Source organism: Rhamphochromis longiceps, linkage group LG2 (genome assembly GCF_057381845.1).
Source record: "Rhamphochromis longiceps isolate RC_006_pf linkage group LG2, R_longiceps_female_GT1.1, whole genome shotgun sequence".
In the NCBI taxonomy this organism is placed as follows: domain Eukaryota; kingdom Metazoa; phylum Chordata; class Actinopteri; order Cichliformes; family Cichlidae; genus Rhamphochromis; species Rhamphochromis longiceps.
The window spans coordinates 34,778,020-34,795,718 of NC_140558.1; the positions used below are offsets into that span (position 1 = coordinate 34,778,020).

Here is a 17,699-nt window from a genome sequence, read left to right on the forward strand (position 1 = left end):
TGTGGCTTGCGGATGCCGTGCAGGTGCATCCGCCACACCCCGCCACAAACACATGCTTGTCTTTGAAAGCAAGAGTGACTTTTGAGTTCAACAACACTTCGGTGTCCCATTAATATATTTGTGCAAGCTTTTGTTTGTGTACAAGCAAGCTAGCATTTACTGTTTAAACGTGAGTGTTTGTAACAGACAGTCTGGTGTGTATGCATGTGAGAGTATTCATACTTCAGTGTGTGTAATGTGTGCAGATTTCTGGCAAAGATGGCGTTAGTGCCCGCCTACGTATGTATTCAAGCTTCTAATATTATATCATATGAGGAAGAGTAAGCTTCTACATAAGCTTGTATTTATACAAGCATTGTGTGTGTGTGTGCATGCTGCTAAGTCTGTCTTCTAAAATGGCTTCTAGGCAGTAGGATGGGGAACATGGGAGAGAGTGTAATGTTTCCTCCAAAATCCCTGGAATCTCTGTCTTTCGGAGGCAGGAGGTCACATTGTTCATTGCTTTGCCGGGAGAGAGAGAAGGACTGATGAAGGAGGTGAGAAGGATGGAGGGTGAGGGAGAAAAGGAGTTAAGAGGGAAACAGACAACAAACACTTCCTGGCCCTGGGCTTCTGGGACAAATTACACCACAGAGGGGATGTCAGTTATACTGCGTTGCTCTAAGACACACATGTGTGCACACACACACACACACACACACACACACACACACACACACACACACACACACACACACACACACACACACACACACACACACACACACACACACAAATGTCCTCATTGTCATTAACGCCAGCTGATAGGCCAGTGATAGCTTACAGATCATACACAAACAAGCATCAACATACGCACTTCCATAAAATGTTACCTCCAGGTTTAAACACAAACATGGATACACATAAATACACACCTAGCCACAGGGGACTGTCCTCTCCCCCTTCCTCTTCACCCTCTACACCACAGACTTCAGCCACTGCACAGAGACCTGCCATCTTCAGAAGTTTTCTGATGACTCTGCGGTGGTTGGATGCATCAGCAGGGATGATGAGACAGAGTACCGGGCTGTGGTCGACTCCTTTGTCACGTGGTGTGAGCAGAATCATCTGCAGCTCAACGTGGCAAAGACCAAGGAACTGATCGTGGACTTCAGGAAGACCAGGAAACACTTGACCCCTGTTTCAATCCAGGGGGTCAGTGTTGACATTGTGGAGGACTATAAATACCTTGGAGTACACATTGACAATAAACTGGACTGGGCTAAAAACACCACAGCACTTTACAGGAAGGGCCAGAGTCGTCTCTATTTTTTGAGGCGACTGAGGTCCTTCAACATCTGCCAGAAAATGCTGAGGATTTTCTATGAGTCTGTGGTGGCCAGTGCGATCCTCTATGCTGTTGCATGCTGGGGGAGCAGGCTGAGGGTCGCAGATGCCAACAGACTTAATAAACTGATCCGTAAGGCCAGCAATATTGTGGGGATGGAGCTGGACTCCCTCAAGGTGGTGTCGGAGAGGCGGATGCTGTCCAAGATAAAGACAATGTTGGATAACACCTCCCACCCACTCCATGACATGTTGGTCAGTCACAGGAGCTCGTTCAGTGAGAGACTGAGATTACCGAAAAGCACCACTGAACAACACAGGAAATCATTCCTGCCTGTGGCCATCTCCCTGTACAACGCATCCACTTAACACACTGTTTGCTGCTACAACTACACATGTTTCTTTTCCAAATATTTATTTATAAGTGACTTATGTATGTATGTATGTATGTATATATATGTATATATTGTACTATTCTTAGTTAGCGTATTGTCTGTCTTGTCTTAATGTTGGTTTAAAATGGAGCACTGTAACAAAAAATAATTTCCCCCAGGGATCAATAAAGTATTCTGATTCTGATTCTGATTCTGATTGAGTAATACCCTTAAGGCCCAAAACATATCAAAAGTCTCAGGGAGAGCACTGAAGGAAATCAGATAATAGAATTTCCAGTGAATGTCCAAAAGCACATATCCCTCTGAACTGACTTTGTTGCTATGGAGATAGTCCAGTAAGGGTCTGGGCTGCTGTTTGTGTTTTTGTGTGCTTTACAGCATTTCTGTGCAGGATTAAAGGAAGTCTTTTTTTCTTTTTTTTTAAAGAATTTTGGCTTTATTGGTCTGCATAAAGAGGCAGAAAGACCAGAAAAAACAAAGTGAGGAGTTGTCAGAGGTTATAATTCAAGGTAATGGATTCTCCTATGTAACTACTTCTTTTCTGCATGTTTAAAATTGTTACTAGAAAGATTTTGCCCAAATGATTAAATCCTATTACACGAGGTGGGATTTTTAGTAGTGGGTATTGTCACGGTCAGAAACTTTCTTTTGGACTGTAGCATAGCCAGCGTGAGCACATAACAGACTTCCTTCACTGCCTACACCATCATGACTCCCAAAGACGAGGAAAAATCCAAGGTATCAATGCCAGTAGTCAAGACAGCAAAGGACCCAGTGTGCAGGCAATCAGATTGTGGAAAAACTTGGTGTGGTAAAAGTAAAAACGATACAAGCCATCTAAATGCAGAGAGCCAGCTGGAGAAAATTAAAACGGGGAACACTTAACAACAAAAGTTAGTAACGACAGCCTGACATAAGACTGAAGGAAAAACACATGTACACAAAAACTCAGACACTAATGAGGATGGGAAAAACAAAAGGAGGGAAGTAAAAACACAGAAGGTCTCTTAAGGAGCTAATCTTCAGAATAAAGCCGAGTAAAGCAGACACACAGAGGGAACACAGGAGTCCCATAAAATGAGCAAAACCTTCAAAATCACAAAGGAAGCAAAAAACCAAACAAAAAAAATCACCCAAAACAAAGGAAGTCTAGGACAAATCTTTACAAGGATCCTGACAGGCAGAAAAGGGCAAAATGAATGGAAGACTTTTTAATCAAAATATTTCTTCTCCTGAAATGACATCTTCTGTATAACCCTGTCGTGTCTCAATAGTCACAAAAATAAATTTCAGTGGAAACAAGGACACCAAAATCTGCTGTTTGTCATCTAAAAGAAGACCATTTAAGGCAGGTTTTAGTGAAAACTAAAGGTGTTTGTTGGCGTTTTAAGAAACTGTTCCTGAAGCGCAGCTCATTATCACAAAAGAAACATTACAGCAAGGTGGGTGTTTATAGAGGTTTGAGGGCAGTAGGACCATGAGGGTGGAAATCTGGCTAAGATGTCCTCAATCTGGCACTATAGCTAAGCTCTAATACCTGACAGAGGGACTTTGAGTTAAGTTATTAGTGTTTCCATGACATCACATTATAATTAACTATAATTGTGGGCAAAGACTATTAAATACGTATTAGATGAGTTTGCATGCTAAGCTGCATAAAATACAAAAAATTGTGGAAACAGAAGGGTGGCACACTGTTAGTGCTCATCACTGTCACCCCTTCCTACCACTGTCCAGGAGCCAGTAGTTGTCTGTCTCTCCATGTTATCCCTGTGAAAGAGTGGCAACCTGTCCATCACTTGTCCCCGCCTTTCACCCAGTGTCAGCTGGGAAGGCTCCAGCTTCAGTATGACCCTGGTTGGATAAGTGGTCAACACAATGGATGATGGATGGATGTAAAGCAGACTATCATGTTGAGGTGCTCATATATATGTGTACAACACAACACAAAATATATGGATATATTTCATTATACATATGTTTTATTAAAAATATTATGTGTATTATACATTTGTCACACTGTGTGAAAGTGTACATTCTGTCTGGGGAACTCCCAGCTGTTCAATGTGTTGTGAACAATGTTGTTGGAGCACAAAACAATTCAGCAGCCACATGTTTATTTTCTTGCTCCAGCACCTCTCATCCACTAGTGGGTAAAGGTAAAGACAAATGCTGAATAATTAAATTCCAGAAGCAGAAACATACAAGGTAAATAAATAAAAAACAACAACAACAACAGTCAATATAGAGCTTACTCTGTTTAATTTAAGGATCAAAAATATGACAATATACCATACAAGATTTTGATTTAATTATTAATTCTTGTGTAGAAGTTAAAAATACAGTATTTGAGGAAATGTTCTCTTCCTGGTGGTGGGTCTTTTCATCATTTGCATGGTTCTACAAAAAGGAAACTAATTAACAGCTTTAACAACTAATACAAATAAATAAAGAAATAAGGTCGAGTCCATTTAATTGAAATGAAAATCTGTCTGAAAAGCCTTTATGTATCTGAAACAAATTAAAAAATCATATCTGTAAAAACAGCATTTTAATTATGTTTAAAGCCTTCTGATTAAATACTTACTATCTATTTGAATTAGAAATATACTTGGTCGTATTTTCCTACTAGCGAGTTTAAGCCCTATCTATAAGAATGAAGTCCTATCTGTAAGAATGAAATTATACAGTAGTGTATGTATATATACATACACTACTGTACATTTTAATTATACATATATATGCAGGTTTTAGGTTTTACTGTCAAAGATGACTTGATGGTTTTGGGAACTACCTGGGCTCTGCCTGGCAAACACCCACTTTCAAAGTTGTTTGTTCAAGCATTTGTTTAACTTGGACCACTATTAGGAACTCTAAAGTGATGCAACAGCAAGTCGGTAATTTATCATCAGCTCTTGCTGCGGTCTTTTATTTTCCTGCAATCCTGTTTCAGCCTCTTTTCTGTCTACGTGGCTTTTGTTCTGTGGTGGATGCAAAGTAGAAATTTAAGAGGACCTGCTAACAAAAGATTTTCTTTGACAATTTAAAAACATGCTGTATTCCCTCTCTCGTATAGAGGCTAGAAACATTTTCTAGGCTAATATTTACCAGTGTTTACTTTCTTTTTCTTAATGCCAGTTGCTGCGTTCATGTGTTGAACTAGTGAATAAACACTGCTGAACCAATTATAGTTCTTAAGCAGGAAAAACACTTACTCTGTAGCAGGAGATTAGAAAATATCCTTAAAAAAGCCCTCTAACTTCTGCAATGTCTACTTGCAGGAGAAATAGTGTATACTAGCTAGGACAATTACTAGAACCATGAAAAAAATTCCTAATGACACTGTTGCTGATGGCTGCAATAGGCCCATCTTGACTCTTCCATCTGAGGGCAAATAACTACTGTAACCAGCCACACAATAAAAGAATGGTAATATAGTTCTGCGTTAGCTTAAATATATTTACATTTTATCTGATTAATTTCAAGAAGGATTGATGAAAGTGAACGGTATATTCTAATTTTCTGAATTCATAGAAAAAGCCTTGGAGGAACCAGTCTAACCCACTGATTATGACATGGCGTCTCTAAACTTAAATGTGGAAAAATGTGCAGATTGGTGTGACTGCCAGCACTGGATGTTGATGTTTTGAATGAAGTATAATTTTCAAGGATTCAAGAAAGAACCTTGAATTTAAGGACAGGAGCTTCTTAACTAGAGCTACTGGTGTGTCTTTCAGCTTTGGGATGCCTAGTATGTTCATATTTGCTTTAAATCAAAATCTGGGCCTCAGTCACAAACGGGAACGATGATGTATCTGATCCCACAGGTCATCATCGATTTTAGCACCCCATTTATATAATATACTACAATAATGTCCAGATTTAATAACTTCTCAAACTGTTTTATACTTTTTTTTATTTTGTTTGTTTAAACTATTGTTCAGCTACAACCAATGTCTAACACAACACTTTAGTTTATGCTGTTGTATGTCAAATATGTCTCCAAAATAAAATAAAGACCATAAAATAACTCTGCACAGCTTCTGCAGCGGAATTCCAGTTTTACTGCCAGATCACTGCATACATAAATATATCTCTGCATCTCGGAGATTTTCTCTCCTCACAAATGTCTGGCTGCCCTGGAGCAGACTCAGTTTTGCTACCTTCATGGGCTTAACCTCAGTGCTGACCTTCTGGATTTAGAGTTGTAAACATCGTGGACCTGTCATTTTTTTGTTACCATTTTAGAAAACTCGAGACACTTAGTGCTCCAAACACACAGTGGAGAGGGGAATATCTAAAGCAATTATCTCGGCCATACTTCAACACGCTGGTTTAAAGTTGTTGAAACAAGAATGGCCCTCTCGATTTTAAAGAATGGAAGAGAGGTATTGTGAAAGCCTCAGATTAGTTTCTGTTTATCCTAACTGTCATTTTCTTTTCTGGCAGCATGAATGAGGTAAAGAAGAAACTGTCCGAGTGGATTTTTTTTTCTTAAATTACAGTCATTTTGTTCTAGCATGGATCTTCTGGATCTGCAGGACCTAATACTGTCTGTGCTATGAGGATAGAATTCTAAATGACATTAAGATAATAAGATAATGTTTAATATTTCAGTGGTTTATTTAATGACTTTTAAATAGGTGCATTTTTCCTGAATCCATAGAGTCCTGATCATAGGTTGTGCACTATGAATGGATATGCATTAATTAGACAGCCTGCTGTATAAAGGTGTGTGCAGTATTCTCACAGGCATCTATGCTTGCCCCAACAAAGTGAGGACTCAGAAGCAATGCCAGCCTCTCCGGTGTAAATAACAGTGGCAGGTTTTTTTTTTTAAAAGATATTTTTCTCACTTGTTCCTCTCCCCCTCCAGCCCTCTCTCTGTGTCATCCCGTTTCTGGGTTTCCCTCTCCGAGTTGGTGATACATTGATATATCTTGGCAGTGGGTGTGGGGGCTTTTACTGCCTCAGTCTTATGCCCCGTGGTGCATCGTCATATCTCATGGAAGTTGTGTTTTCCTCCTCATTCGTCTCCCTCTGCCTCCCACCCAGCCTGCGAGGCTCTTTCTTCCTCTTCTTTCTCGCGCCTCGTGAAAGACTTTGCCTTTAATTAGAATTGAACTGTCAGCACAAAACCCCTCTGACTCGCTTTACTTCACCTCTGACCCTCTTGTGTTCACAATCTGCTTTTCACATTCCTCCCTAATTGTGTCCTTGCATAACTAAATCAGCTGTTTCACTCTGCCCAGTTTCTTTATGTCATGTTTTTCTTCCACTGTCCTCCATTCATCCTGTCTATCTCATAAACATCCTACTTCCCCTGTCTCTTTTCTCTCCCTCTTGTACTATCAAGGCCTTAAAAATACCTGTGCTCACCCAGCTTTCTGCTCCCAACCCCCCCACCCCCAACCTCTTCCTGATTTCACCCTTTCTCACATTCTCCCCATCTCTTCTTGCAAGTCCTGTCAGTGTCTCATGGTGTTCTTGCCAAACTTGTCGCCAAGTTGCTGGATAAGCAGAGCCAGCTCGCCTGCGGCCTGGGACTTCTCCTCCAGGAGTTCATAGCGGAGGCTGGAAATGTCTTGCTTGATCTCCTTCAGCTCGCCTACAACACAGTCACACACGGACACAGGTACAAAAGAAGAGCTGAGGTATGGCACAGGAATTAGGGCACATTAGTACGAATGATCAAAGACATGCATGCAGGTAGGCAGTAACCTACAGGATCACACAAAAACTGTTGATCCATGTGAGCAATGACATCATTTTACACTGAAGTACACACAGTGCAGTCTCAAACGCAGTAACGCATAACTCTTGTCCCTCCCAGTCCATTTAGAAAATTTAAAAACCTTTTCAAAGCTTCAGTTTCATCTAAAAAGTTATTAGGCTCGTTTTTCTTTCTTCAGTAAACACACAATACTCCACGGTGACAAAGCCATTTTTCAATCTAATAAAACTAAGAGGTGAATATTAAATTTTGAATTTTTTTTAGGCTTCAAATGTTGCTGCAACTAAAACGAAGACAGTTGCGCCTAATTCACCTGAAATAATTAGTACATAAGGTCTCACAGTTAATGGTGTGTCAAAGTGAAAGCCAACCCACTATGTTCACAGAACTGTCTGCACAATCATCACAAAAGCCTGTCTAAAGTAACAATTGGGGGAGGATCCAAGAAATTTTCTGCAGCATTCAAAGTGTTCATTGTTCTCTAATGGAGAAAAGTTGAAAACGTATGAACAGTCTCTTTAGATCTGCCTACTTAGCCAAACAGAGTAATGAGAGATGAAAGGGCCCCGATGCAACACGTAACCAGAAATCAGGTGATCACTATTAATGAGTTCCAGAGCTCCTTTGCAAAGATGGGATAACTTTACAAGACAAATTCAATGCAGCAGCCACCAATTAGGCTTTTGTTGTAGATTGGCCAAACAGAAGCCATTCCTCACTAAAAGGCACGTAGCAGCCCGCGAGGAGTTTGCCAAAAGGCACCTGGATGTATTTCTGACCATGCAAAGCAAACTCCTCTGGTCTAATGACAGGATGATTAAACTACTGGCTGAAATTCCCAGTGGAGTGTGTATAGGAAACCAGGCACTGAGTGTTCCCTCATTAATACCATCCCTACAGCCAAACATGATGGGGGAGCATCATACTGTGGGGATGCTCTACTTCAACAAAGACTTAGGAGTACAGAGACACCTGAAAGTGGCTCCCCCATCCAACCTTGTTGGAAATTTTCCAAAATAATGGTATGCCAACCTTGTGCAAACCTCTCCACACTCCGAATACTTATGTTAAAAGCATATTTTAACCTTTTATTTTTTAATTTATACACACACACACGGACAAGCATTTTTACTCTGTCTTTTTAAAGTGTTACAACTCCATTTATATTTTTTAAGTGAACTGAATCTATTAAGACATTTTTATACATACAGTGGGGCAAAAAAGTATTTAGTCAGCCACCGATTGTGCAAGTTCCCCCACTTAAAATGATGATAGAGGTCAGTAATTTGCATCAGAGGTACACTTCAACTGTGAGAGACAGAATGTGAAAAAAAAAATCCATGAATTCACATGGTAGGATTTGTAAAGAATTTATTCGTAAATCAGGGTGGAAAATAAGTATTTGGTCAATAACAAAAATACAACTCAATACTTTGTAACATAACCTTTGTTGGCAATAACAGAGGTCAAACGTTTACTATAGGTCTTTACCAGGTTTGCACACACAGTAGCTGGTATTTTGGCCCATTCCTCCATGCAGATCTTCTCGAGAGCAGTGATGTTTTGGGGCTGTCGCCGAGCAACACGGACTTTCAACTCCCGCCACAGATTTTCTATGGGGTTGAGGTCTGGAGACTGGCTAGGCCACTCCAGGACTTTCAAATGCTTCTTACGGAGCCACTCCTTTGTTGCCCGGGCGGTGTGTTTTGGATCATTGTCATGTTGGAAGACCCAGCCTCGTTTCATCTTCAAAGTTCTCACTGATGGAAGGAGGTTTTGGCTCAAAATCTCACGATACATGGCCCCATTCATTCTGTCCTTAACACGGATCAGTCGTCCTGTCCCCTTGGCAGAAAAACAGCCCCATAGCATGATGTTTCCACCCCCATGCTTCACAGTAGGTATGGTGTTCTTGGGATGCAACTCAGTATTCTTCTTCCTCCAAACACGACGAGTTGAGTTTATACCAAAAAGTTCTACTTTGGTTTCATCTGACCACATGACATTCTCCCAATCCTCTGCTGTATCATCCATGTGCTCTCTGGCAAACTTCAGACGGGCCTGGACATGCACTGGCTTCAGCAGCGGAACACGTCTGGCACTGCGGGATTTGATTCCCTGCCGTTGTAGTATGTTACTGATGGTGACCTTTGTTACTTTGGTCCCAGCTCTCTGCAGGTCATTCACCAGGTCCCCCCGTGTGGTTCTGGGATCTTTGCTCACCATTCTCATGATCATTTTGACCCCACGGGATGAGATCTTGTGTGGAGCCCCAGATCGAGGGAGATTATCAGTGGTCGTGTATGTCTTCCATTTTCTGATGATTGCTCCCACAGTTGATTTTTTCACACCAAGCTGCTTGCCTATTGTAGATTCACTCTTCCCAGTCTGGTGCAGGTCTACAATACTTTTCCTGGTGTCCTTCGAAAGCTCTTTGGTCTGGGCCATGGCGGAGTTTGGAGTCTGACTGTTTGAGGCTGTGGATAGGTGTCTTTTATACAGATGATGAGTTCAAACAGGTGCCATTCATACAGGTAACGAGTGGGGGACAGAAAAGCGTCTTACAGAAGACGTTACAGGTCTGTGAGAGCCAGAGATTTTCCTTGTTTGAGGTGACCAAATATTTATTTTCCACCCTGATTTACGAATAAATTCTTTACAAATCCTACCATGTGAATTCATGGATTTTTTTTTTCACATTCTGTCTCTCACAGTTGAAGTGTACCTCTGGTGCAAATTACTGACCTCTGTCATCATTTTAAGTGGGGGAACTTGCACAATCGGTGGCTGACTAAATACTTTTTTGCCCCACTGTACCAATATGCAGAAAAGTTGAAAGCGTCTGAAAACTTTCCGAACCCAGTGTTCCTTAAGCACATAATGACACAATGAAAGTGGGCTTTAATGAAGAGGGAATTTTTACCTTCATTAACTTCATCACTCTCTCTGTCCACTTGAGCCTTAAGCACATAACGCTTAATCAGGCGCTTCATGATCTTCTATGAGAAAGAGAAGAAAAAGAAGATTAGACAAAGAGGACGTGTCAAGGGGATGTGACGACGGATGCTATATTTACCCAGTAAACTTCTCTGATTGCATATTTCAAAACTCATCCACGCTTGTGTGTAAACATAAGCACAAAGCTGTGAGGACAGTGAGTGAGTACTGTGCCTTTGAGATAGTAAGTGAGACACTGAGAATAAATCTGTGGCCAACAGGGATCTGCTGCAACTGTTTCCAAGCTTCAAGCTGTCAATTTCTGCATGTAGGCACTGTGAACATGGGTCAGTACTGGTCACCCCACATGTAGCATACATGCACACCACACCAATTGACATCTCACTTTTGTGTGTGGGTGTGTGTAGTGTAGTCTAGTAAAAAACACACAAAATAGGAGGCTTAAGACAAAAGTGGAGTCAGCCTATCAAGGAAGCTAGATTTCCCTCAGGGGAGAGGTGAAGAACAGACTAAGGTGGAAAGCATCTTTCCCCTTCTCAGTGTTATACTTTGAGCTCATTTACTGAGTGCCTACCTTCGATCTCTTTCAAACAGCTCATTAGAGGAATTTTCAGCCTTACCCTGTTTCTCTCTCTTCTCTTTTTACCTCTTCCTTTCAGTCAGTGCCCTTCCATTGAAACTTGAGAGATTTCTTCCTCTCCACCATCTCTACCTTATCTCTGTGTCTTCCTCACACCTTCTTTCTTCTTTCTTCTGTGTCAGAATTTCCTCATTGCTTCCCTCTCCTTTCTCCTTCACTGTCATCACCCTGCAGCAAACCTTGCCCTCCCATCTAATACTATTCTCTTACATATTCCTTATGCTGTCTGTTTGTCTCCCATTTGATTCCTTTCTTGCCTCCATCAAAATTTTAAGTCTTGTCTCCTTATCACTCCACACATCCTGTGCTCTCTGTATCCAGTTCGGTCTCCATCTTACCTGGTATCTGGTGGGGTGTTTTCTAGCTTTTCTCTGGGTGAATTCTTCTCCAGGCCGTGGATAAGACTTGAAGCGTTCATCCTACAAGAGCAAGAAACAGATAGAAGAAGTCGAGTGTTAATGTCATATTTCAGGTTCTATGGATCATGTCAGACGGAAGCATTTGAAAAGGGTGTTAACGGAGGCATCATAGTGGCAAGACGGCAATAAAAGAAAGGCTAGGGCTTAGTGTTTATTAATATCTGCAGTTGAGATGTTTTAAAAGAGAAGGCAAAGAGAGTTGACTGCATAACCTTGCTAGAAAGAATCTTTATTAACTCACTCCTAAGTGCCTTTCATGTCTATGACCTTGCTTTATAGCATGTGTGTCACTTCAACACTGCAGTGTAAAAAAAATAAAGGGTATAAACTGAAGTGCGAACACATGCAACAAGCTGGTCTACAGTAAAAGCAGGAAACATCAAAAAGACCAAATGCTCAAAAGGAGACTAAGTTTAGCAATAAACAGATGAATAACCTATCCTATCCTATCCTAGAACTTCCGACAAGGCTTTAAGTTATGAAGCATCCGAGTGGATTCCAATAATCTTTTTTCTCCAAGAACAGATGAAATGTTTAACTGTAAAAAGACAACCCAAATTGTTTGAATAAAAATAAGACCATGCAAATAACTACTGTAAATTAATAAAAATGGGTTCCCTTTAAAATCAAACCAGAAGAACCCCTTAGCTAATGTTCGTTATGAGAGAGCATTTATCAAGATGAAAAGCTTGGTACTTCAGTTGTCAGTTTGAGCTCTCAGTGACTTTATGTTTTGTTTTTTTTTGCAGGGAAGTTCATCTTGTGAACTGGAGGAACAGCAACCGTGGCTCAGGGGGTTGGGAAGCGTATCTGTAACCGGAAGGTCGCCGGTTCGATCCCTGGGCTCTCTGTCCTGGTCGTTGTGTCCTTGGGCAAGACACTTTACCCTACTGGCAGTGTTGGGGAATAACGGAATACATGTACCGCCGTTACGTATTTAAAATATGAGTAACTGTATTCCGTTACAGTTACCGTTTAAAAAGGTGGTATTTAGAATACAGTTACTTTGTTGAAATAAATGGATTACACTGCGGTACTTTCCTGTTTCATATTGTCGCGGGTCAGGACTGTTTGGGTTTGTTTGACAGCTACGTTCTGTTGTTCCAGGCAGCAGCGTTACGGTTGCCATGGTTACAGGGCGACGCTCTCTCTCTCTCTGCGACTGTGTGTTTCCTGGGTGAGAGAGCGCCTTTTCGTTGTTGTTGTTGTTGTGCTAAGCTAACAGGCAGAATGCTACAAGCATAGCTCTAAAGAATGTAGCATCATGGGCAGTGTAGTCCGTGCTGCAGGGAGAATGGACTGCCATACACGTTATGGGTCTGTGAGCGAGGAGGGAGAAAAAGGGGAGTGGAAAGGTACGAGCTGTCATCGAGGAAAAACGGGAGCTGGAAGCATGTAAATATAATAATAACCACTGCAGCCAAGAAGAGTGCCTGACGAGCCCAGTTGTAAGTAAGCTATTAAGACTCGACTGTACACCGTGTTCGTGTTTTCCTCCGAAAACAATAAGTTCCGTTGGAGCAGCCTTTCAACGCCTCTCTCTGTCAAGAAAAGTTGACCCACACAACAAAGTAGAGCTATTTTTCGGCTACGGACCCGCCGTATTAGTCAGAGGTCCCTTTACTACAGTTCGGAGTCGCGGACCTTCAGTAATAGTAATAAATCACACAGCAATAGTACATTCACGTTGTTGTAAAAAGCATGATAATATATTAAGTAATCCAAAGTATTCAGAATACGTTACTGTCATTGAGTAACGTAACGGAATACGTTACAGAATACATTTTGGGGCATGTATTCTGTAATCTGTAGTGGAATACATTTTAAAAGTAACCTTCCCAACACTGCCTACTGGTGCTGGCCAGAGGGGCCGATGGCGCGAAATGGCAGCCTCGCTTCTGTCAGTCTGCCCCAGGGCAGCTGTGGCTACAACCGTAGCTTGCCTCCACCAGTGTATGAATGCGAGAGTGAATGAATAGTGGTATTGTAAAGCGCTTTGGGTGCCTTGAAAAGTGCTATATAAATCCAATCCATTATTATTATTATTATTATAGCATTTTTGCGCGCTATTGTGAGGCAAATAAATATCTTTTTAATGTATTTTTTATCATTTCTTTATTGTACCATACACCCAGACATCTACTATTGTTTCAGACTCAGTGAGTGTGAGAAACACATATCTTATGCAGAGGTTTTACAAAGGCCAACTGACAGAGCTGAAATCTCTTTGGTGTGTTTTCTGTGATCTAGTCCCCATGCAGTAACCTGCTTTGTGGGTTTTTGCTGCCTCCAGCTACCTCATATTGAAATTAATTATCCCTACTGCTGTGAAAGGCAGTTAACCAAAGAGCACAAGAACGAACATGAACACCACCACAAAACAAACACTTACCGAATGAACACAAGTACACACAATTTATGAGCATATGCTTTTTGAATCTAAAGTGATTAGCTTCACGTTTCTTAAACGGCACCAAAACATACACCATCCACTACGAAGATACAGACACAGAAAGAGCAGGCTGCCTTTTCCTAATCTCAGCTGACATTTTACACAGTACTGTAGACTGGTGCAAGCTCGTGTATCGATCGCTTGCTGTACTTCCTCGGCTCGGCTGTGAAACTGTCAGAAAACTTTAGGCGCTCACAGAAGCACCGGGGTGTAACCCATCTTGTCCTGCCTGAGCATTTGAGCAGACGCGGGTAAAGCTAATAGCCTGCCTAATAGCCTAGCTGAGGTGCTGAGGTGAGCCATTTGAGTTTAGGGATCAGGCAGCAGAAATGCCTGCAGAAAACACCAGCACCAAGACTGATTGCGCATTAAATGGTCTATAATATTTTTGTCACATGAGGCATTTTTGTCATTGCAGTGATTTTTATTTAGAAGCGCAAATCATAAGAGGAACAAAGTGTGAAACGGAACTGGATGTAATTTCTAGACTTGCAGTGGGAATATCCTACATTTCCTCTGGGGTTCCTGGTTTGCCTGTGTGCATTCTCCAATTACAGTTGCTAAAGATTCAGTATTTGATGATCATTATACAAATAACTGACCCATATGGGCAACTCCACTGAGGATTGTGGTGGGTGTAATCAGCGTTTATTGCCCCTTCATTGATTTTTAGCAGTTTAACTACTTCCATGTAGGAAAATAACAATTGCGCTTTAGCCAGAAAGGATCCTGTCAGCAGAAAAATGGATAAAAAAAGCACTGCATTTGTAGCAGTAAATATTAAATTTAGTGCTAGAAACCAAACCAAACCAAAACTTGACTACAGTTGTTAAAAAAGCTGAAACAAGGTGCTTACAAAATGTATCACTAACAATCAAAGGAGCTTGCAAAGAAAAGCGTCTGGACTTCTTTAAGTTACTTGAAGACGTTTCACCTCTCATCCGAGAGGCTTCTTCAGTTCTACGATCAAATGGTGGAGAGTCCCAGATATAAACCTAGTGGGAGTATCCCCCCACAGAGGGACAAAAGGACCCCCTGATGATCCTTTGCAAGCTCCTTTGACTACGATGACCTGGATGACTGAGAACCTTCACAGACATATCACTAACAATCAGTTTAAAAGAAATAGTCTATTATTAAATGGCTTTGGCAGCTAGGTTTGGAAAATCATTAATTAACCATGAATCACAATGTCATTAGCAGTTTGCCAAACATGTGTAAAATAATCAAATATAGTAAAAACACTGACCTTGGTCTCGGAGTTGAGCATGCCCATCTCCACCTCATTACGGTGATGGCCGTTGGCCTTGCAGAGGTGAATCAGACAGGACTTGATCCTTAGGGCCAAGTAATAGAAGGACTTAGGGCTGGGAACGAGGTTAAAGGGGGCGGGTAAGGTGCGGCCCTCATCAAAGTAGGAGAGCCAAAGCTTAGCTCGAGCAAACTTCCACTCCACATCGGCATCCTCCTGCAGAGGCAGACAGAAAGAAATCAGGTATCCAGTATCTCAAATTATTAGAAACCTTTAAAACCTTTAAATATCAAAATTTGTTTGGTTATACCCCTAAATATCAAATTTGCCCAAAATGTTGACTTTAACTATGTAACTTACATAACTGTTATTTAATTTTTTTTGTAATGTGTCAAATGAAATATTTTCGATGGGAATATATACCAAGCACATTTTTGTTAATGATTATTTGAATAAATAAAACTTTGATTTCATATATTCCAGTTGCATTTCACTCAAAATTATTGCTTAATGTTTATTGAGGGTGAAGAATGATTTTTTCAGCTTAACTATCTCAGGTAAGAAAGACGGCAATAAAAGAAAGGCTAGGGCTTAGTGTTTATTAATATCTGCAGTTGAGATGTTTTAAAAGAGAAGGCAAAGAGAGTTGACTGCATACCCTTGCTAGAAAGAATCTTTATTAACTCACTCCTAAGTGCCTTTCATGTCTATGACCTTGCTTTGTAGCATGTGTGTCACTTCAACACTGCAGTGTAAAAAAAATAAAGGGTATAAACTGAAGTGCGAACACATGCAACAAGCTGGTCTACAGTAAAGGCAGGGAACATCAAAAAGACCAAATGCTCAAAAGGAGACTAAGTTTAGCAATAAACAGATGAATAATAATCCTAGAACCTATCCTATCCTATCCTATCCTATCCTATCCTATCCTAGAACTTCCGACAAGGCTTTAAGTTATGAAGCATCCGAGTGGATTCCAATAATCTTTTTTCTCCAAGAACAGATGAAATGTTTAACTGTAAAAAGAAAACCCAAATTGTCTGAATGATGATTATTTGAATAAATAAAACTTTGATTTCATATATTCCAGTTGCATTTCACTCAAAATTATTGCTTAATGTTTATTGAAGGTGAAGAATGATTTTTTTCATCTTAAATATCTCAGGTAAGAAAGTAAGTATTCATTTTTAGAACAAGCGTGACAAAAATCAGAAATGTAAAAATTATTTTAAAACCTTTTGGGTTTTTCTGGGATACTCATTTTATTATGCGTTTGATGTTTTTACTTGTTGCCACTGTATTGATCTCTTTGTTTTTTTAAGTAATGGTGCAATTCTCCTGCAGGCACAATCAGACACTCATACAAATGAACCTTATTGACTTGTTTACAATATTACACCCTTTTTCCATTGATCAACTATCCTGTTTTTGTACCTCTATCTCCTGGTAAGAGCTGTTGATCATGGCAATGAGCATGTTGAGAAGAACTACCACCATAGTGACATTATAGACTCCGTACAGCACGTAGCCAATGTTCTCTATGAACTTATGGTCATACTTCAGCACCACCGAAATCACTTCAGACAGCCCGAAGATTGACCAGAAAAGAGTCTTGAAACTCTCCTCTACCCTGCAGGAACAGAGAGAGATGTTGTAGCAGTCAGGAAATCAGCACATGCCAGTGACTACACATACAAAGCCCAACGCGTTACCAGCTAATTGCTGTTTCAGTCACACACATGCAAACACATGAAATGCATTTTAATGTTGTGGGATTTGTGAGGTGGCACTGATGAAATACCTGGTGAGTCATGTCCAATTTGAACACATTGCTACCCCATTTAGATCTCTCTCACACACACAAACACACACAAACACACTTATCTATAAATACAACCATATAGCACTGTATGTACCACACAAAGCAACACATCGAAAAAGCAGGGAAAAGTTCAGCTCCACAGTTTGAAAGATTGGTTTATAAATCTCTGTTCATTAAATTCTCAGCCTAGTCCTTCATCGACCTTTATTCAAAATAGAAACGTCGCTGCACTTAATAGAAAAAAAAAAAAGATTTAAGATGAATGTGCATGTGATCCTTTCGGGGGTGTCAAGGTTATATCTAGAAAGAAAACATTTAAACTCAAATGCATTCAACGTTTTTAGGAATAATGGAAGTGAAATAAGTTTTTTCACGTTAAATGTCATACTGAATTATACTTCTCACTCTTGTGGTTGATGTATAATTCTTAACTCCACTTGACTCTACCTCTGACATTTAAGTATGATAACTGAAGCATGGCTAATGTTTCATTTAAAGCGTATAGTGCTTTGCTGTTTCTACTGAGATCCACACTCAAACTCTCAGTTCTGCCTGGAGGATCATTCTCTCACACTGACCCAATATGTGTTTAAGGGCCAGAGGGCTGAGAAAGGAAAACAAGGTGTAAAAAAAAAAAAAAAAAAAAGCACAAAGCTGTGAGATCTCTGAACATTGACATTCATGAACATGTCTGCTGTTAA

General features: G+C 40.5%; 1 protein-coding gene across 1 annotated transcript; it reads right to left on the reverse strand.

Annotated features, from left to right (window-relative positions):
• Positions 1-3,795: 3,795 nt before the first annotated feature.
• LOC146677719 (short transient receptor potential channel 7-like) lies at positions 3,796-17,017 on the reverse strand. The gene is made up of 6 exons (XM_085380076.1): positions 17,013-17,017; positions 16,611-16,806; positions 15,174-15,392; positions 11,392-11,472; positions 10,379-10,454; positions 3,796-7,329 (listed from the first exon to the last, which is right to left on the reverse strand). Exons 1-6 carry the CDS (start codon positions 17,015-17,017, stop codon positions 7,190-7,192), a joined length of 717 nt encoding a protein of 238 aa, XP_085236202.1. The 3' UTR covers positions 3,796-7,189.
• Positions 17,018-17,699: the final 682 nt, after the last annotated feature.